The 21,756-nt window shown below is 39.0% G+C and overlaps 1 protein-coding gene and 1 long non-coding RNA gene across 3 annotated transcripts in view; one reads left to right on the top strand and one right to left on the bottom strand.

Moving 5' to 3' along the window:
• LOC135105169 (uncharacterized) overlaps positions 1-21,756 on the top strand; it is a 29,235-nt gene that overhangs the window by 811 nt on the left and 6,668 nt on the right. The window lies entirely within an intron of this gene.
• LOC135105166 (uncharacterized) lies at positions 5,193-19,912 on the bottom strand. 2 transcript variants are annotated; one of them, XM_064013231.1, is made up of 6 exons: positions 19,753-19,912; positions 19,210-19,399; positions 16,111-16,227; positions 15,258-15,371; positions 13,106-13,281; positions 5,193-12,870 (listed from the first exon to the last, which is right to left on the bottom strand). In XM_064013231.1, exons 2-6 carry the CDS (start codon positions 19,313-19,315, stop codon positions 8,659-8,661), a joined length of 4,725 nt encoding a protein of 1,574 aa, XP_063869301.1. In that variant the 5' UTR covers positions 19,316-19,399; positions 19,753-19,912; the 3' UTR covers positions 5,193-8,658. The 2 variants fall into 2 exon arrangements, with proteins under 2 accessions (XP_063869301.1, XP_063869300.1); XM_064013230.1 differs by having other exon boundaries at positions 19,757-19,912.

The following is a 21,756-nucleotide window of genomic DNA, read 5'->3' as shown; positions in this document are numbered from 1 at the left end:
TATTTGGCTTCTATAGTAAGTTTTTATGATTTATAAAAATATTTCGTTGCTTTTGAAGTGCGTTTCTTGCCTCAGTTAAGTAAATGTGGTGAATTTGCTGCTGTTTTTTTGCATAAATATAGGACTGTTTTTACGGTGAAATTTACCCAACTCGGTTTTTTGGGTCTTTTATTTGAGGCTGTAATGAAGGTTTTGTTGCTTCAAAAAATCGTTTATGATATTGAAAGTGTTTTGCGTTTCTGATGAGCTAAGTGTGTGGAATCTAAAATAGCTTTTGATGCCGTTAAAAGTGGTGATTTTGTCATTTTTTTGATTTTTTATTTGAATATCTTAGCTTGTAACTAACTTTGCATTGTTTAGAAAAACAGTTCAGATTTTTTAAAGTGTTTTTTCATTGGTGTAAAATGAAATGGGTGGACTTTTCAATTATTTTAATGGTGTCAAAGATTCAACACTTTTTACATATTTCATATTAATATTTCTTTACAACTGCTCAGACTAGTGATGTTTTGATATTGTGAATATTAGTTAAAGTAATTGTCAAGTCAGAATATATAAGGCATTCGAGCCTAGCTTCGTTTTTTCTATGGGTCAATTTTGAAATGAAATAAGTTACGAACGTACGTCAGCCAGCGGGGCGCCGGCAGCCCCTGCCTGTGACGTCATCAATGGTCCTGGGACTCCCTCGAATACAGTGTCTCCTCGTCAGTATTTACCGTAATTTCCAGTGTTTTTCCAGGTGTTTCCAAGCTCAGGTATATAGGTAGTAGTAGTAGAAGGAGAAAAATAGATAAATGGAGGAGGAGGAGGAAGTAGTAAGGAGAAATGGAGGAGAAGGAGGAGGGGGCATAACAGGTAAATACCAAGAAGACCGTGTTTAGCTTAGTTTTCTTTCCTGCCCTGCTTTTTCTCTGTAATATTTCATGTGTTTTGGGTGTTTTAAGTGTGTTTTGGATGTATTTAGGAGTGTTATGGAGTGTTTTGTGAATGTTTAAGTGTGTTTAGGATGTATATTTGCTATTATATCTGTGTTTTCTGTGAATTTAGGGTGTTTAAAGTGTGGCTTAGGATGTTTTTAGGTATATTTTACGTGTATTTAGTCTTGTAAAGTGTTTTGAGTATATTGTGGAGTGTTTTGGGTGTGTTTGGGGGCATATTGAGGTGGTGTGAGTTTGTTATGAGTTTATTTAGGGTGTTTCAAGTGTTTCGGATGAGTTTGGATGGATGTCGGGTCTTTTATTTGAGTTTGTGTGGGGTGTTCTGGGTGCGGTAGTAGTAGTAGAAGGAGAAAAATAGATAAATGAAGGAGGAGGAGGAAGTAGTAAGGAGAAATGGAGGAGAAGGAGGAGGGGGCATAGCAGGTAAATACCAAGAAGACCATGTTTAGCTTAGTTTTTCTTCCTGCCCTGCTTTTTCTCTGTAATATTTCATGTGTTTTTGGTGTTTTAAGTGTGTTTTGGATGTATTTAGGAGTGTTGTGGAGTGTTTTGTGAATGTTTAAGTGTGTTTAGGATGTATATTTGCTATTATATCTGTGTTTTGTGTGAATTTCGGGTGTTTAAAGTGTGGCTTAGGATGTTTTTAGGTGTATTTTACATGTATTTAGTCTTGTAAAGTGTTTTGAGTATATTGTGGAGTGTTTTGGGTGTGTTTGGGGGCATATTGAGGTGTTGTGAGTTTGTTATGAGTTTATTTAGGGTGTTTCAAGTGTTTCGGGTGAGTTTGGATGTGTGTCGGGTCTTTTATTTGAGTTTGTGTGAGGTGTTCTGGGTTCGGTAGTAGTAGTAGAAGGAGAAAAATAGATAAATGGAGGAGGAGGAGGAAGTAGTAAGGAGAAATGGAGAAGGAGGAGGGGACATAGCAGGTAAATACCAAGAAGACCATGTTTAGCTTAGTTTTTCTTCCTGCCCTGCTTTTTCTCTGTAATATTTCATGTGTTTTGGGTGTTTTAAGTGTGTTTTGGATATATTTAGGAGTGTTGTGGAGTGTTTTGTGAATGTTGAAGTGTGTTTAGGATGTATATTTGCTATTATATCTGTGTTTTGTGTGAATTTAGGGTGTTTAAAGTGTGGCTTAGGATGTTTTTAGGTGTATTTTACATGTATTTAGTCTTGTAAAGTGTTTTGAGTATATTGTGGAGTGTTTTGGGTGTGTTTGGGCACATATTGAGGTGTTGTGAGTTTATTGTGAGTTTATTTAGGGTGTTTCAAGTGTTTCGGGTGAGTTTGGCTGTGTGTCGGGTCTTTTATTTGAGTTTGTGTGGGGTGTTCTGGGTGCGTCTTAGTGTGGTTTGGGCGTATCCTGTTGTGGGATGTTTTTGGTGTGTTTGAATGAGTTTTGGGATGTTTTGGGTGTGTTTTGGCTGTTTTGAGTGTTTGGGTGAGTTTTGTGGGTAGTTTGAGGTGTTTTGAGTGTGTTTTGGGTGAGTTTTATTGGTATTCTAGGATGTTGTTGGGTGTTTTGGGTGTGTTTTGAATGTTTTTAGTGTATTTTGGTGGTGTTGGATGAGTTTTGTGGGTATATCAGGGTGTTTTGAGTGTGTTGGATGAGTTTTGTGGGTATATCAGGGTGTTTTGAGTGTCTTGGATGTTTTCAGCATGATTTAGGTGTTTGAGTGAGTTTTATGGATATTTTGGGGTGATGTGGGGTGTTTTGAGCATGTTTTGGATGAATAATATGTGTTTTGTGTGTTTCTGGATGAGTTTTGTAGGTACATTTCGGTGTTGTGGGGTATTTTGAGTGTGTTTGGATGTTAAGCATGTCTTAGGTGTGATTGGATGAGTATTGTTATATTTAGGGGTGTTTTGAGTGTAGTTCGGGTGAGTTTTGTTGTATTTAGGGTGCTTTGTGTGCCGTACCAGAAGGATAACTGAGGGTGCAGGTCCAATGGAGTTTCAAAGAAAATAGAAAGTCCACTGGAGTTTCAAAGCAAATAATGAGTAGGTCCATTGGAGTTGCTAAGTTGTCCATTGTTTGGTGCTTAGTTAATTTCTTGTAGGCCATCATAGATTTTCTCTCTCTCTCTCTCTCTCTCTCTCTCTCTCTCTCTCTCTCTCTCTCTCTCTCTCTCTCTCTCTCTCTCTCTCTCTCTCTCTCTCCCCGTTTTCCATAAGTTGTTAATTTATCTGTATTTTGTTTACGATAATAATGGTACATAACTGATGGTTCATAGCAGCCAGGTACATAGCAGCCATGGATGGTACATAGCAGCCAGTGGTACACAGCAGCCAATGGTACATAGTGGCCTGTTACACACACACACACACACACACACACACTGCATAACAATCTGTACAACGAAAGACAAAGCAACACACACTGCATCACCATCTGTACAATGAAAAATAAGGCAACACACACACACACACACACACACACACACACACACACACACACACACACACACACACACACACACACACACACACACACACTGCATTACCATCTGTACAATGAAAAATAAGGCAACACACACACACACACACACACACACACACACACACACACACACACACACACACACACACACACACACACACACACACACACACACACACACACACTGCATCACCATCTGTTACCCACACACACACACACACACACACACACTGCATAACAATCTGTACAATGAAAGACAAAGCAACACACACTGCATCACCACATAGTTTGTGAAAGGCTAAGTAGTGATGAAATGGGGCAGAGATGCTTATATGGCCTTACTCAGAACCCCATGAATCTTTCCATAGCTGAATAAATAAAGATTAGACTTTGCTGCTGCCCAGGCAACTTGTGATTATAATATTGAGTATTTGTCTGGTAATCTCCATCAAATGTTAGGTGTTCCCTGCACCAATATTCTCCATAAATACTTGGAAAGAATTTATATGTTAGTGAATAACCCTGTGAAAAATAAAATGAGACACAAACAACAGAAGATGGACATATTCTACAGCCCAAGAGACCACTAAACATTCAAGATGCTTTGATGTCTCAACTTTGGAAGCCATTTTCTCAAAATTCAAGTTATTTATCTTTAAACCTTCACAACAAAGTTATTTATAGTAAGAGTTCATGGACAAAGTTTCATAGCATTATGATGAATAATTACTTTTTCGCTGTTATAAGTCTGTGGCACATACTGAAAATGGTGCATTTATTTGCATTGATAATTTTTGTTCTCAATTTCTTCTCCAGGAATCATTATCACATTAAGACAACAAGTGTTTAGTAATTAAGGCTTTGTTCAGTAAAGGTTTCAATAAATTTGAGTGAATATTAATGATTTTCTTTAAAAAGCCAGGTGGTGTCCCAGAATTGGTTTACAAATATATTGGTAGATGAGTGGAATGGACTGAATATTCAATATATGCGAATTCTATCATATGTGACTAACCTTAATGTGCCAGGTATTCTCATTATGTGAGATAAGATTCATATTATGCGATTAGCGGCAGTGGTGTGACTGGCTGGTGAAGCAGGGTGGCCGGCTCACACTAGGTGGCAGCAGGTGCAAGTATTTTCTCATCCTTTTCCTCGCACCACACACAACCCACAATCTCTAATTTTTTGTTTGTTTACAATTTCATATTATATTTTACAATTTAACTTTACTAATGTGTTTTATTGTTGCTTTAGTGCTTTATTTTTTGTTAAACAGTGCCAGAATAAGTATTTAGGGGGTTTAAAATCAGGTCACGGAACATAACCCCACATAAGTAATGGAATGATAGGTTTGATATAAGCAAATTTTTCATTATGTTAGCTTTTCACAGAATGTGACCCTCTCGCATAACAGATACCTGTTGTAATCGGGTTGTTAATGCTGAGTCATTAGAGAACTTTAAAACAGATTAGACAAATTTATGGATGGAGATGATAGGTGGAAATAGGTTGGCATGTGTCATACAGGAAGGCCTGATGGCTTCTTGCAACCTCCCATATTTTCTTATGTTCTTGTGTTTTTTTCTCATTATTTTTGTATATGGCAAAGATTTAGCAACTTTAATTTTGTGTTGTGAAGATTTTTTTTTTAACCAGACAATATATTTTGCCAGATCACTGATTCTTGTTATGTACCTTAATTGTGTAGTATATATGGACCCAAGCCACCAGTATGGTGAAAGCAAAGCCAAGACATGTGTGACATTCTGTAGAAAAGTGCCCGAAATGATGACAAATTTGAAATACACATGTACCATTAAGTAATGTATTTGCAACTTTGGTTTGACATTGTGTGACAGCCACTCAGTGTTAATGAGCAGGTCTCTCACAGTGACATTAGAGATGCACTCAGCACTGACCTGGTACAGATAAACATATAATAGGTATATATTGAGGATGGTGGTGGCCACCGCTAACTAAAAAAGGTGCCCACCACCAAGTCATAGTAATACTCGTAAACTAGAAAAGAATTCTTTCACCACGATGAGAACAAAGCAGAAATTGAGCAATGAGATAAAGCTGTGCTTAAAATGTATTGAGCATCAAAGGTGCTATTTCTAGAGACTAACCTTACAGTATACTATTCAGAATAAGTAAAAAGTTTTGAAGATGCAACTGAGAAATATGTGATATCTCTGAGCATTGTGACAGAATGCTCCATAGAAAACAATAATAAAATGTGAACACTGTACATTAGTAGTAATAGTATGGAAACATACTTCTTACAGCACTAACAAATATTGTAGTGAGGGGCTATACACACCAAGATATAAAATGCCCACTTTGCCAGATTTCAGAAGAAGCCCTGGAAAGCTTAGTATTAGGAATCTCATCTGGTAATTGATGGTTTAAGCAGTTATAAGTAGAAAATTAGATGAGATTCAATGGAAACAGGAATTTTAAAATGAGGCTATGACAAGATGATTCACAGCATGACAGCAGTGCACTAGTTGCACACTGCCAAGGAATTATAGTGGCATGGGACTCATGAAGAACCAATGGCACCATTACAAAGGCAAAGCCTCACAACTGGCTTCCATTACTTTTTTTTTGTTCTGGTTGTTGACAGAGCTCTTGGTTTTATAAGGGTCTGATCATCTGTACTTTTAGAGTTTATTCTTATAGATGATGTCACCTCTTGAGTGCTGTAGGAGCAATACAACATATCACCTTAATTTCTGTGGCATCCTTCATAGTTATGTCGTGCTCACCTTTTGAGCTTCATCATGATGCCAACACTTGGGAAGCTGATCTGAAGGTGAGATAAATTGTCTGTGTGAGATTGTCATCAGAGACTGAATCCTGGTAGGCCATTCAAGGTGTGTACTTACAGACTGTGACGGAACAAGGGATGCAAAGGGGGGGAGGGGGGTTGCACTGATGGGGCACCATATTAATATATATATATATATATATATATATATATATATATATATATATATATATATATATATATATATATATATATATATATATATATATATATATATATATATATATATATATATTAAAATAAAACAAGAAGTTTTGAAGACAAATAGTAGTAATCTGGCTAATACTAATAACAATGGATGATAAGATATACTTTTGCTGTAAATATTATACAACAAACATTCAAGATTTATCAATATTCATGGTAACTAAATAAGATAGAATTATTAATGCTTTCATTCCACCACCTCTTACCTGGCTTCCTACCACTTCCCCTCTTTCATTTTCTTATCTTTCTTCTGGCCACCTCATCTATTACAGACCATACCCTGTCATTAGGTTCATCCACTCCCCTGTCCATCCCATCCCATTCCACAGATTCTAAATATCTTCTAAAGTTCTTTCAGTCTCCTCTCATGTTTCTGCTTTCCCTCCCTTCTCCCTGGTTATGGCAGATACAATTTAGTACTAACACATTATGGCCATTAACAATATCTTTGACACCTTCCTCATTTCTAACCATTCTCCTCTCGTTTACCAACATGTACGTAATCTATAGCTGACTCCCTCTCTCTGCCCAGGTTATCCTACCTTCACTTACTGTTACATTCAGTATTTATAGTTCCTTATCTAAAGCAAAGTCTAACTGTTACTGTACGTAAAGTGTATGTACCTCACGTCATTATTCCTCGGCATTTATAAGTGAAATGTTCAATAGTTTTCTATTTGCATGAAAACGTGTAATATGTGTAAGTATCAGTATTCAATTCTATATTAAGCACCGAAGCCGATGTTCACTTGTTGGTAGTGTGGGGTTAACCTGCTAGTCGCCTGCGGGCATCACTCACGGCCAAGTCGCGCTCAGACAAAGACGGGCAGGATGGTGACCGAGGTAAATACTTTAATTTTGTAGTAAAAACTGATTGTCATAGTGCCAAGTTAATTGCATGTATTGTTAATGAATATTGTAATATGTTGAAAGTGTTTAATATCCGTGTATAATGTTATTTTGTAAGAAATTGAGACCGAGAACTTGTTCGCAGTTCTTACGGTCATGCCTATCTCATCAATAAACATGTCAGGGAGAACTGCCTTTCCTCGACCCTACGATGATGGGTGTGATCAGTAAAACAGATCACCTGAGAGCCAATTGGTGCCCAGCCGGTGCGGCTACACTAACAGTAAGATATAATTTCTATTTACCTGCTCACCTAGGATCTCTATATGGCCATTCATTTCACCCATGACAATCACTAATTCCTGCCTATTTTCTGCTATTTTCTCCCTATCAAGGGTCACAACTTAGAAATATGTAATACTGGCTATGTAGCTATACTTCAAAGAAAAGAAAAAAACTTAAAAGACTGTACAGGCTAAAACACTTGCACACAATAGACTGCAGCCTACTACCCACAGTACACCCTCATTTTAGGGAGTTATATGCTTATTTATCACTCATGAACCCATTAAGAGCATATTCATATTTTTCACTTGTCCTAAACATACTGAGAATCCCACTTAGTCAGGTCCAGTACCCATTACTCACACATGCATGGGATCAACTGTTCATTATAGCCATGATGTGCTAAATTAGGACCTTCTAACTTATCGAGCATTAGTAATATTATAACGATTTTACTAAACATATATTTTACTAAACCTATATTGATGACCATATATAAGAACTGCAGTATAAAAAAGGCAATCAACAAAGATCACACTTACAATCCTGCCTCAGCTGTTGTGCTTGTACATGTAGCAGACTAGATCTCGTGCCAGCAAAATGTAAGCATTCAGACTGTATTTTTGACTTTGGATTATAATTGAACAACAACCATGCTATGTGCATGTTAATCTTATATTAAATAGATGTTAGTTAAATGTCTGTTACCCTATCCACATTTTTTCCATCATGTTGCTGTAGGCACATTCATGAGTGTGAATTTTTTAACACTACTTAATATTCTTTTTATTAGTATGTTACCAAGTTGTTAGTTATTCAAAGTGGGACACTGCCCTGAAATTGGGGGGCACTTGTGGAGACACATGCTATCCTGTGCCCCCTGCAGTTCTGCTAATGCTTTCAGAAATGAGTAACATGTTACTAGTTAGGCCATAAGTAATCACTGAGATATGACTGGATTTTGGTGAGCCTTGACTTATCCTGTCACCACAGTTATAACATGTTCACCTTTGCCATGAGCACACTACATCTTTTCAGAGTACATTCAAAAGGAGGAGAATGTTGAGATTTTGTAGAGTTTTCTTTACTACGCTCAAAGCTCCCTACAGTTCAGCTGTTGCTGAGGAGCTCTGAGGAACTTCGGAAGTCTTGGGTGTGGCTAGTGATGTGGAGTTTTGTGAAGCATTCAAGTCACTTCCAATCTTGGATAACCAGTCCTGCCACAGTTTTCGGGCATCACGGTCCCGGAACACATGGAAGAAGAAAATGAAAAAGCCTTGTGTAGTGTTGGTGAAGCAGAACAGGTATGAGAACACCAGGTTTGGGTGCCAGAAGGTGAGCAGCCCAAACAGCCATGTGAATCCCAGGAGAGAGAACACACTAATGGCCATCCGTAGCTGAATGATGCGCAACTGCTGCTCAGACTGGGTGCTGGGGATGTGCTGACGGCCACATGTTGTGCTGTGGATGATGAGCCCGAAGAGCACCAGATTGGTGGCCATAATAGCAGTGAGGGGAGGGAGGAAGGCATAATTGAATGCTGTACTTGACATCCAGCAGATCATGTTCTCTGCATACCGATCACTGTCATAGAGGGAGGGGTCGTATGCCAACACGATGATGATGGGCACCAAAGGTATTCCCCATGCACACATGGAAGCCTTCTTCATGAACCTTGGGATATACGTACCAAGCACCTTCACCAGCCTGAGGTACTGATGTACTGCCTCTACCAGCATCCAGCCAAAGGAGACCAAGATGAAATAATGGAGAGCCACTGCCACAATACGGCATGCTGTGGGGATCGAGGTCTGCTGGATGCCAGCAAGGAACACAATGAGGCTGCTCATTATAGCAAAGGCAAGGCTCACAAGGATTTGGTTGCCAAGGCGGTGCCGCCACTTCTTAAAGAGGAAGAAAGTAACTAACACCATCAGCAAGCCAATGATGGAGAGTACACATCCAATAACACTGATGGTGTCCAGGATAGCCTCATGTATGTCCCCAAGGCTTTCCTCATCAAAGCTGACAAGGTATGAAAAGCTTGTCAAATGGTCACATAGGCAGAGGACGTGGTCCCCATGGCAGCCCTTATTCAAGCAACCCTTCGTCGACCAGCCGCCATGCCCTTTGTTCTTCGTGAAATTCCAGAAGACACATTTGGAATTACATTTGGTGTTTCTTGTCTTGAAGTAGATCTGGACAGGCTGCTTTAGGTTGGTGATGGTGCGGCCACTGTATGTTGCCTGAATGATGTGGTTGTCCACAGTGTAGTTAGGGAAGGAACTGTTGTCATAAAATAATTTTGAGTTGCGATAGAGAGCAAACATTATTTGCACATACATGCTGTCCCCTGCCACTTGCTGTGTTAAGTTGTCTGGTAGAATAAGAGCTACTTGGCTGCGCTGCCAATCACCCCTGTTTTCTTTTTTTATTACACTCTCATCCTCTTCCTCCTCACTTATCTCCCAGGAGTGAAATCCAATAATGGATGAGTTGGGTGTCAGACTCACCCTTGCCACAGACACAAGTCTGCTGTCATGCAGCACCTCTTCTTTCCTGCCATCAAGGGGCACTTTGAAGCTGATGGTTTCAAGTGCCTGCAGTAGAGTATTGGATGTGTTGAAGACATCCTGCATCTGCTGGATCACCTTGCTGTCTCCCTTCATCACATTGTTGAATGTTTCTACAATATGTTCCAGATCACTTGGTGTCAATGATGATTTACTGGAGATAGACTGCATCTTTTTGGCTGTGAAATATACATCGGCACCATTGAGGGTGTGTCCGTGGTCCGTCAGCTTGGCAAGTAAGGCAGGATCAGAGGGAGAGCTATTTTGGTTGATGGACCACAACTGTTGTGTCTTATCAGACACCTGATTAGTGCATTCCCCAGACTTGTTCCCCCAATGGTAACCGCTGATAAAATCTCCATGACACTCACGATTGACAGGGTTGCCTTCTTCTGTAATGCATAACTCACTGGGGAGCACCACCTTTGCTCCCATAGTTGTTGGCCATGTCAAGTTCCCCTGTGTTTCCTTATAACAGCCCACAGTGCTTCTGGCACTCACAGCTTGGCAGACCACATTCGGAAGCTGACTGAATGCAGTGGTGATTATCTTGTAGGTTTTGCTCTCCATTGATTCTGGATTGTATCCGAAATGTGGGGATTCAAATTGGAGATGAAAATGAAGGAGAAGCTTATTTGTTTGGACCTGGGGGGAAAAGTAAAAGTTATCTGTGGTGACATAATAGTTTTCATATAACTGTACCACTTCCTTTTGAACCAGTTTTAGGAAGTTGACCATGCAGGGCTCATCAGGAGAGAAGGCCTTGGGGTTCATGGCAGCATCATGCAATTCTGGGATGTACAAGCTTTGGCAAGAGAGAACAATGGCAAAAGTCACAGTGTTAGCTTGTCTATAGAGTAGCGTGTTGGATATGAGGAGGTAGGGGGGAGAGTCCATCCACAAACAGCACATGTAATAACCTTGATTGGTGCTATTTACTATCATTTCAAAAGAGGTGGAAAGATCTGGTTCTCCATCCCCACTGCCATAGTCAACATCATCAATGTACGTCGGGAAACCAATTCCAGAACCTGTCTCATCATACACAGAGGGTTCTATCAAGGGTTTCCAGTGGCCATTGACATAACATTGTGGCAAAGTTGCAGTTTGTGGTTGCACTGCCACATGGACACTACCTGACTCAAAGACTTGAATGTTCCTCTTTGGCACCAATATGTTCTTCTGACACATGACATGCGTCTTGGTGACCTCTCTGTCGTGCCGTGTCCAGCCTGAGGCCGTGAGTGCAGGATAGGGGAGTGAGTGGTCAGTTTCAGCTTTCCAGTTCAGAAAGGTGCCTATTCTTCCCTCTGTCTTGTTTGATTCATGATGTGGGAATCTGATCCAGGTTGATTTATTGAACATAAACATGTATTGCCTGAGGGCCCAGTCAAGAAAACCATTGCTGGGATCTGGGAGCTGGGCACCCTTCTCCTCACACAGCTTCATTGCTTCATTCCACTGCAGACCAACTTCATTTTGGCACACCATAAAGCAGACTTCCTGGCCACCTGGGTATTCACTTGATAACCAGCCAGGACGCATCAAATTGTCAGTGGTGATTAGGCCTGGTGTGATTTCTTCCCATGCCCAGTTTGGAACCTCAAACAATTTATGCATATAAAGGATAGTAAGGAAAGGCAGTGCATTATCACAGGGGAGGGTTAGCATAGTGGAGTTCTTTGTGTCTAAAGCAAGACAGTCCTGCTCTGCAGACGGCTGTCCTGCTGCCCATGATACGTTGTACATATGCAGCCATCCACTGGAGTTTGAGGAATCCTCATATCTAGGTATAAAGTTGGGACTCAGAATTACTAAGGGGGCAAAGGATGCAAGTCTTTTAGCAGGAAGCCACAGCTGGCTGCTTCCTCCATCATCCTCCAGCCATTGCTGGACTTCCTGGTAGAGGGACAGTGGCTCATCAAAATCTTTGTCATACAAGACCTGGGGAGTGTCCAGAAGGCTCATAGTGTGCCTGCTTGTATATGCTGCATGGAAACCTTCATCCCACGTGCTAGCAGATGTACGTGACACACAATAGGCACCAGCAAGTCCCGTGTACTCTCGTGGACAGAAATCAAATCGTTTGCATTTGTGATGGTCAAAGTGAATAGCAGCCCCATGTGTGTAGTTCCAGCGACAATGGCCCACTACCAAGTTGCCATGTGCATCCTCACACCGATAGTGGAGTGGCTGTACCTTTCCCACCTCTGAGAATGGCCATGTGACAGAATTCCTGTAGGGAAGGATGGCTGTTCGCTTTGTGCACCATGTGGAAAGGGATGCCATCGAGGAAGACAGGAATCCTACCCTTTCCAAAAATGCCTTAATTCTGTGCTCGCTGTGCAGCATTTCCAACAGCTCTTCAAAGGCACTGGTGTTGGAAGAAAAGTGAATTTGAACCCTAGAGGTTACAAAAGTGTTAGATGTTGAATTGTGTGTATTGAGAGAAACTACATTAGTGAAGTATCTGACATCTTGCAGCAAGTCTAAGAATCCTTCATGCACCTTACGCTCCAAGGCATGGGAGGTGATTGGTTCGTGTGGTGGTTTGTAGTGCTCATGAAGGTGCAGTATAAGTACCTCCTGTCCTTCCAATGTCAGCAGCACTTTGTTGCTGACATAGTGGGCTGTGGAGTTGGGTCGCCTCACCTCACACCAGTAGGTTCCTTGACAGAAGTATAACGAGAAGATTTTTGCAGGTGCTACAGTGCTGGAGTTGTGTTGAAGGTAATCATCATCCTGTAGGTGATAAGTGTGTTAGTGTGTGCATTTAATTAGGTGTAGTATAATAGGTCTGCACTACACAGGTATGACATTTACTTGTTAGTTTAAGGGTATTGTTTATCAGGTTTTTCCTCCTTCAGCTGTTTTTCCTTGGTTACCATTATAGATTTGAGATAGGACCTTTAGTCTTGCTTGAGTTATCGGAGCTCAGACCAAGCACTTTCCCCTTCCCCCTTTCTCCCCATCTCACCTTCCTCCAGGACACAGAAGACTGCAATGAGATTGTGGTTCCTGTAGGAAAGAGGCGTGCAGTACAGGTGAGGGAGACCTGATGCAATCCCTCCGCTGTTACTGACACCCACCCATCCTTCTCTTCTATGTCTGTTCCTCCACCATCCACCATCACCTGCAGCTCAATATCACCATCTGTCATGGGGAAAGGTTTGAGTACTTTTAAAATACAAATAAGAGCAGGGAGTTATCAGTGGAGAAAATGCAAGAGAAAATAAGAGGGGAAGATGAAGATTATGAATGTTTTCTCAAGTTCTGATATTGTGGAGATAGTTTTGCATGAATTACAGGTGGATGCTTGCAGGGTTGAAAAAAAAAATAAATAAATAAATAAAAAATCCAACTTACTGGGTTTTTTGGGGGTTTTATTGTTTTTTTTTTTGGGGGGGAAGGAGGAGAGGTTTATTGTTTATTAGGGGGGATTTAATTATTTTTTGTTTATTACCCATATTTATTTGTAAATCAGAAAGAAATCTCAAGTGAAACAAAATTTTTTTTTTTTTTTTTTTTTCATGTAGGAGGGGCACAGGCCAAGAGCAAAAACAAAGTTGATAGAGTTGACAGATGAAGGAATAGATTTCTTGAGGCACTGAACAATACTAAGTTTGCTCTGCCCCAATCAGAAATTTTAGAGAGATCAGAAGTCAGGTGTTTTATGGCTTCCCTGCGAAAACTGTTTACTTCCTGAAGGGTTGGACATCTATGAAAAAACATGGGAAAGTGCAGGGTGGTATCATTGGCATATGAGTGGATAAGACAAGAAGTATGGTTCAGATCATTGATGAATAATAGGAATAGAGTGGGTGACAGGACAGAACCTTGCAGAACACCACAGTTAATAGTTGACAGTTTCAGAGGACAATAGAAAGGACCCCATCAGGTCCATAAGCCTTCCAAGGGTTTAAACTAACAAAGGCATGGAAAACATCACTGCAAAGGATAAATAGGTAGTGTGAAGTAGTCAGAGAATGGAGGAGAGGGAGGAACAAGCCCTAAATCATTCGAGATATGGTTTCTAGCAGAGGTTTGAGTGAAGAATTCAGCTTTAGAAATGGGCGTGATGGCAGTGGTGCCATCAAGTTGAAATAAAAGCAGGAAAGATGAAGAAGCAAAGTTATTGGAGATGTTTTTGACTAGGTGCCAGAAGTCATGAGGGGAGTTAGATCTTGAAAGATTTTGATGCTTTCTATTAATGAAGAACAGACACTTGTTTAGGTCATGCTGGTACAGTTTGGTCCAGTTGGATAAAGCCTGTGTTAACTTGTATTATACAGGAAATAAATGGGTCAGGCCTGACTACTTTTACATTTCTTATGACCTTATGGACCTTATTTATCAATATAGTATAGAAATAAATTTTGATATGTAAAAAAAAAAAAAAATTGGGGGGTGGTTAATGCCAATTCTGAGTGCTTGATATCTTTCAAGAACAGGACCTCCAGAACACATTTCAGCAATAACATCAGTGATGGGAGTGCTGCATCACTGATCAAAGAGACTGTTTTGAAAAGGGTGTTGCTCAAACTTAAATCAACTAGATATTTTCTGATGTAATGGCATAATCTGAAACACATTTCATACCACCTCATACATATGTCATATTAAAACTTTAATGCGGTATAAAAATGTGATTCACAATTGATGCTTTCCTTTTACAAAAGAAAGACTTACTGTCATGACTATTAGAAAACAATGAGAAATTCATTTATAAATGAAGGAGGTAGAAATGATGGGAATTGAACCCAGATCTTCCAGGCCAGAAGGACAAGCTTAAACTGATGGGGCCAGTCCAGCTTTGGTTTGTGCTTGTGTCCTCTCACAGCATTACATTGCAATACCAGTTCTCAGTCTTATAGGATCTTGCACGCATCAACTCACCACTCTCTCTTTTCATTACTATTCTCACAGTTCTGTGGTTAATAGAGAGAGACTTAATGAAAATCTGCAGAGTTCACTGTGTGAGGAGTGTAGAAAGCTTTGTTACACTGAAGGGACAACAAACTTGTACATGTAAACTTTCAGCTTGACCTCTCTGAACCATTGAAAGAAATAATTGTTGTGTATTACAAGTCACAGGTCTTGAAAACTTGTATGTTTGGAGGATCACTCACCTGCTAGACAATCTTTCTCATCTGAAGAATCTCGGCAGTCAGCATGACCATCACACTTAACAGTTTGTGGAACACAGGAATCATCTCCACAGTGGAACTCATCAGAAGAGCATCCTGTGGGAAGGGTGGAGATGATAGAGGAAAGACTAGGTACAGGCGCTCTCTCTCTCTCTCTCTCTCTCTCTCTCTCTCTCTCTCTCTCTCTCTCTCTCTCTCTCTCTCTCTCTCTCTCTCTCTCTCTCTCTCTCTCTCTCCCTCCCTCCTATCATCCTTCATTCTCAACATGTCCATACTATTTCAACACAGAGCTCTGCCTGTCCTGCTTAGTCTCTCATAACACCTGTTTCTCTCACTTTCTCATTTCTGGCTCTGCTCATCCACATTACTCCATACATACTCCTTGGACATCTCATCTTTGTTACATTCAATCTCTTCTTGTCAGCTACTCCCATATTCCAAATTTCAGCATCATACAGTGCAGTAGGTACTACTATTCCTTCATAGAATATTCTCTTTACATTCATTCCAAGTGTCCTACTCTCAAAACAGCCTGTTCATACCTCCCAAAAATTTTCCTGCTTACTTCACCCCAATCTCTAATCTCAGTCTCTACTCCTCCATCAATAATAATAATAGTAGACACGAATGTGAATGGTAATGGTAATGGGATTCACAACTGATGCTTTAATTAACCAATCAAACTACTCATTCAGATTTCAGCCTTCTTGAGTCTTGCACTCTTTAACTCACCTTCTCATTACTATTCTTACAACTCTGAATCATTAAAAGAAATTATTGCTCTGTATTAGAAGTCACAGGCCTTGAAAATGTGCATGTTTGGATGATCACTCACCTGCTGGACAATTATTCTCATCAGAGGAATCTGGGCATTGAAGAATACCATCACACCTAGCAGTCTGTAGAACACAGGAACCTTCATCACACTGGAACTCCTCAAAAGAACTGCAGTCTGTAGAAAGGGTGGAGACAATAGAGGAAAGACTAGCTACAGACTCTCTCTCTCTCTCTCTCTCTCTCTCTCTCTCTCTCTCTCTCTCTCTCTCTCTCTCTCTCTCTCTCTCTCTCTCTCTCTCTCTCTCTCTCTCTCTCTCTCTCTCTCTCTCCATATTTCACTTCACCACTCCTTTCATTGTCACTATTACCATTTATTTATTTTTGTTCTTAATTAAGGAAACGGACAATATTGTGCCATCTCCCCATCTCTCTATACCACAGCAGACTTATTGTGGGCATAGAGCTACTTGTTCAGGAGGTCCTCACATCTCTGCAGCTCGGTGGTGTGTGTGTGTGTGTGTGTGTGTGTGTGTGTGTGTGTGTGTGTGTGTGTGTGTGTGTTAGCTATTTGTGACATGGAAAGGGGACTATGTTCACACTATCCTGTCTATGTATCTACTAGTATCCAGTTTGTATGAACCACTTGCTCATCTAGATTATTCCAGGCTTCTATGCTTTTAAGGGGAAAGCTGTGCTTCTTAATGACTCTCCTATAAATGTTCCTCTTCAACTTTCTTCTGTGTTCTCTCATGTCCATTTTGTCTCTTGCACATACAAATCCTCAGGATCTAATTGTCCACTCCCTTCATCACTCTGGTAGCTGCTCTCTGGACTCTCCAATTTCCTCATACATTTTTCTCATGAGGTGAGCACACTCTTGGTACATATTTTTCAAGTATAGGACATGTAACTGTAACTATTATCTTCCTCATTATCTCTTCATCCAAATAAGTAAATGCTACTCTTACATTCCTTTAAAACTTGTGAGTTTCTCTGGATATTTTGTTTATATGTTTCTTTGGTAATAATAAGCTTTTTGAAAATATCACTCAAGATATCCTCTTCCTCTGTAACTTTGCTGATAATGGCAGTTCACATCTTGTAGTCATACGTATGTTGGTACATTTGTTGCTGCTGCTGCCAACCTTCATCCTTTTGCACTTTTCAAGGCTAAATTCCTATTGCTATCAACAACTTTATCTTCATATCCTCTCTAGATCCCCTTGTAGTACTTCACATCATTGTTTTTCACTTTCTTTAATAGTTTTGCATCATGTACAAGCTTGCTCATATAGCAAGTTACCTCCTTCAGCATGTGATTCATGTATATACTGCAAACATGACTGTTGCCAGAGCAGACCCCAAGGAAGCTTCATTTAATACTTTGCACCACCTTAATTTTTTTTTACATTTTATAACTGTCCTCTTTTCTCTGTTCTTTAAAAGTCTTTTAACCATTTTTGGAAACCATTCTTCACATTTCAATATTTTTTAAGACCATCCTTCACATCTGTGTTTTTGGAGACCATCCTTCACATCTCAGTGTTTTTGGAGACCATCCTTCACATCTCAGTGTTTTTGGAGACCATCCTTCACATCTCAGTGTTTTTGGAGACCATCCTTCACATCTCAGTGTTTTTGATTGACCAAATCAGTGTCTTATGAGGTATTTTATCAGTTCTCAATACATGTAGCCTGCCCAAGCTTTTTTTTCCTCAGTCAAGTGGAAAGCTAACATGTCCATAGCACACAATTTATTTTTTTCTGAAACTGAAATGACTGTTAAATTTTTGGTCTTTACCAAGTACTGTATCTATTTGTTCTCTACAACTCTGTTAAGATTTGGTCTTTACCAAGTACTGTATCTATTTGTTCTCCACAATTCTGTTAAAGTTTTGGTCTTTACCAAGTACTGTATCTATTTGTTCTTCACAACTCTGTTAAAGTTTTGGTCTTTACCAAGTACTGTATTTGTTCTTCACAATTCTGTTACAGATCTTCACAACAACATTTGTTAAGGATATTGGTTTATAATTAAGCAGATCTTCCCTATCACCTCTCATGTGTGTTGGTATGATATCTGCTCTTTTCCAATCATGAAACATTACCATCACTCAGTAATACAACATATTTTCTCTGCAAGCCGTTCACTGAATCTCCTTAAGATCAAATCCAATGTTCTATCCAGGCTTATGCTTCCCTCATATCCAGTTTCTTCATCATATTTCTTATTTCTTGTTCAGCTACCTGTATTTTGGTCAATACCTTAACTTTATTCCATATAATTCAGGTTTACAAACTTATTCTCTCTTGCAAAAACCTTTCACAAACCTTCACCTTTCTTTCCTCCCACAGTCCTGAATTCTTTCTCTGCCAGTCAAGTCAGACATTAGCATATCTCACCCTTCTAGGGTGCTGCACTCATCAACTCACTACCCTCCATTTTCATTACTATTTTCACAGCTCTGTTGTTCACAGAGAGAGACTGAAGTCTGCAGAGTTCACTGTGTGAGGAGTGTAGAAAGCTTTGGTACATTGAAGAGACAACAAACTTGTACATGTAAACTTTCAGCTTGACCTCTCTGAACCATTAAAAGAAATAATTGCTGTGTATTACAAGTCACAGGTCTTGAAAACTTGTATGTTTGGAGGATCACTCATCTGCTGGATAGTCTTTCTCATCTTGAGAATCTGGGCAGGTGCACAACACCTCTTGACTAACTCACTCACTCTGAGGTCAACCACATCATATATTTAATTTCATATTTTCTCGCCATTTCAAACTTCCCATATAAAACATGATGTCTTGTTGCACGTCATAATTTGAACTGGGATGTCAGCCTTCAAATAACAGTAAGTTTTACGTCAGTATGTACGTGTTAAATGAAGTAAAAAAAAAAAAAATAAATAAATAAATAAATAAATAAGATAAAAATATTTAAAAATAAAAAAAATAATGAGAAAAATTAATAGTAGCAGTAGTAGTAGTAGTAGTAGTAGTAATGGTGATGATAATAATAATAATAATAATAATAATAATAATAATAGTAATAATAATAATAATAATAATAATAATAATAAACATGAATGCAACAAGTTGATGGGATTCACACCTGATCCTTTCCTCTGCTAATCAAGTTAGATCTCATCAACTCACCTGGCCTCCTCCTTGGTTCTCTAGTGGTGGTAGTCGTGGAGGCGGTGGTTGATGTAATCACCACAATCAGAAGGAACAGGGAGGTGTAGGTTCTTGTTGCCTCCATGTCACACACAGGTGTCTGCTGTGTTGTAGCAGTGGAGGCTGGTAACTCTTGTCTCTCCGGCACTGGTAGTAGCAGCTGATGCTCCTGACGAGAAACAAAGAAACTCTACTCATATCTGTTTCTCACTCTCATATATCGATATCTATCTGTTGCGACACACACACACACACACACACACACACACAGACAGAACAGGTATGTGCTGAAGATTTGCATCTATCAGAAAATATCTTCATGACGGCAAAGAAAAAAAAAATATGTGGAGAAATTCAATGTTCCGATTACAACAATGGACCAGTGTATTTCATCGCCAGAGGAAGTGGAATGCGCAAACAATATACATCAATTTAAAGACAAGTTTGATTATTCTGAACAAAGAAAGGTCATTACGAGCCCAACCAAACCCTGTATAAATGCAAATGAGTAAATAAACTTACTTACATAGATGACGGACGGCGACCAGCACAACAGCGAAGGGTAGACTTGCGGCCTAGCCTGAATCTGTTCGTGATGTGCGCAGGGGCAATGTGACATTTTGATGAGTATCGTAGGATGTTTTATTCGAGCCTCACTCAGTGTCACAACGCATGACAGAACGGAAACACACACACACACACACATTCTTCCAAGGAATTCCCGGAGGTGTTTTCCTTCATATAGAGATGGTTGAACGAGGCTTCAGCATCATCAGTGGGAACACACCCACAAGAACCCGACTAGTAAAACTCGTAACTTTTGAAAGTAGTCCTCATTTGAACAAAACGTTACAATTAGTGGCTTTTGTGACAGAAGCATTTATTATGTGTAACACTAGCTGCTGGAAAGGTTTTGCTTCCCAGAACAGTTGATAATGGAGAGGTTGCTTGCTCTCAATATCCGTATTCATATTCAGGAACGAAAATGTCATATATATATATATATATATATATATATATATATATATATATATATATATATATATATATATATATATATATATATATATATATATATATATATATATATATAATTGTGTGTGCGTGTACTTAATCATTTATTTATTTTATGTTTGATACTGAAAATAAAGAAAAACACATGCATTATTTTGATATTTCGTACTGATAACAAAGGACACTTGTAGCAAATTAACGATTAGTCCCACAGTCGTGGGCTGCGGTAGAAGTCTGTAGGGGATGTGGTTGTGTATGTTTTAAGTCACCACAATTCAACTCTTGCCTAACAGTCAGGAAGCCAATTTGGGCATTTTGCAAACTTTAAATCATTTATTCAAATTATCTTTAAATGGAGTCCGATGTCTAAGAGGTATTATCTTCAGCTAACGCTATCTTTATACTTCATGTAAGTATCCAAGATATTTTCAACATGGAATATTTCGCCACGAAACTAAATGTGCAAAAGGAAAAGTCAAATGTTGAGAATTATGAGTACTTGTTAGCCGCGTCAGTTAGTTTAGCAGCAAATCACATTTTCATTCGTGACGGTGCATGGCGGTTCCTGTTGCGCAGTGTTGCTGCTCCTGCCGCCGCAACGCAGAGGTCAAATGACGTGAACTCTTCTGAAGAGTCACATTCTTCCTGCCATTCTAGAAGGCGAGGTGCTTTCCAGACCAAGCAGAGAAGTGAACTCTCTCTCACTGAAGGATGAAGCATATAAGCTGCTGATTAATGGTCTATTTTGTCATACCGAGTAGGTTATAACCATTCATGCGTGCTTCTCTCACGCTAAGTGCCACGTTTGATGCATATCAAATGATATTCTGAAACACTTTTGCGCCGCACCTCCTCTGCACATATTCAAAAGGCTTCACTTCAAATTTCATTTTTTACTGTGTTTTTATGGTGCTAGTGACAAACTAGCAAGATTTCTACATTATTAGTAGAAGAAACGCTCTTGGAAACCGGCCAATCATCTCTGTAGCTCTTGAAAGCAATCGTGGTGAGAGAGCAAAGTGTTTCTGAATACGGGCCCAGTCCGGTAATCTGCTCCCACAGGTGGGCTTTCAAGAACGGAAAAAATAATGAAAAAAAAAAAAAGTCATAATAAAAGCTTGAATATCGGCAAGAGACTTCTCCAATTTTGAATAATCCTTTTGGCCCTTCATCTTTAGGGACTGGCTCCTCACTGGGCTTATATATATATATATATATATATATATATATATATATATATATATATATATATATATATATATATATATATATATATATATATATATATATATATATATATATATATATATATATATATATATATATATATATATATATATATATATATATATATATATATATATATATATATATATATATATATATATATATATATATATATATATATATATATATATATATATATATATATATATATATATATATATATATATATTTTTTTTTTTTTTATTTATTTTTTTTTTCACCTTGGTGAGTACCCCTTTTAGCATG

The sequence above is a fragment of the Scylla paramamosain genome, chromosome 11 (genome assembly GCF_035594125.1).
Source record: "Scylla paramamosain isolate STU-SP2022 chromosome 11, ASM3559412v1, whole genome shotgun sequence".
Taxonomy (NCBI): Eukaryota; Metazoa; Arthropoda; class Malacostraca; order Decapoda; family Portunidae; genus Scylla; species Scylla paramamosain.
This window is presented reverse-complemented; position numbering and strand designations above follow the sequence as displayed.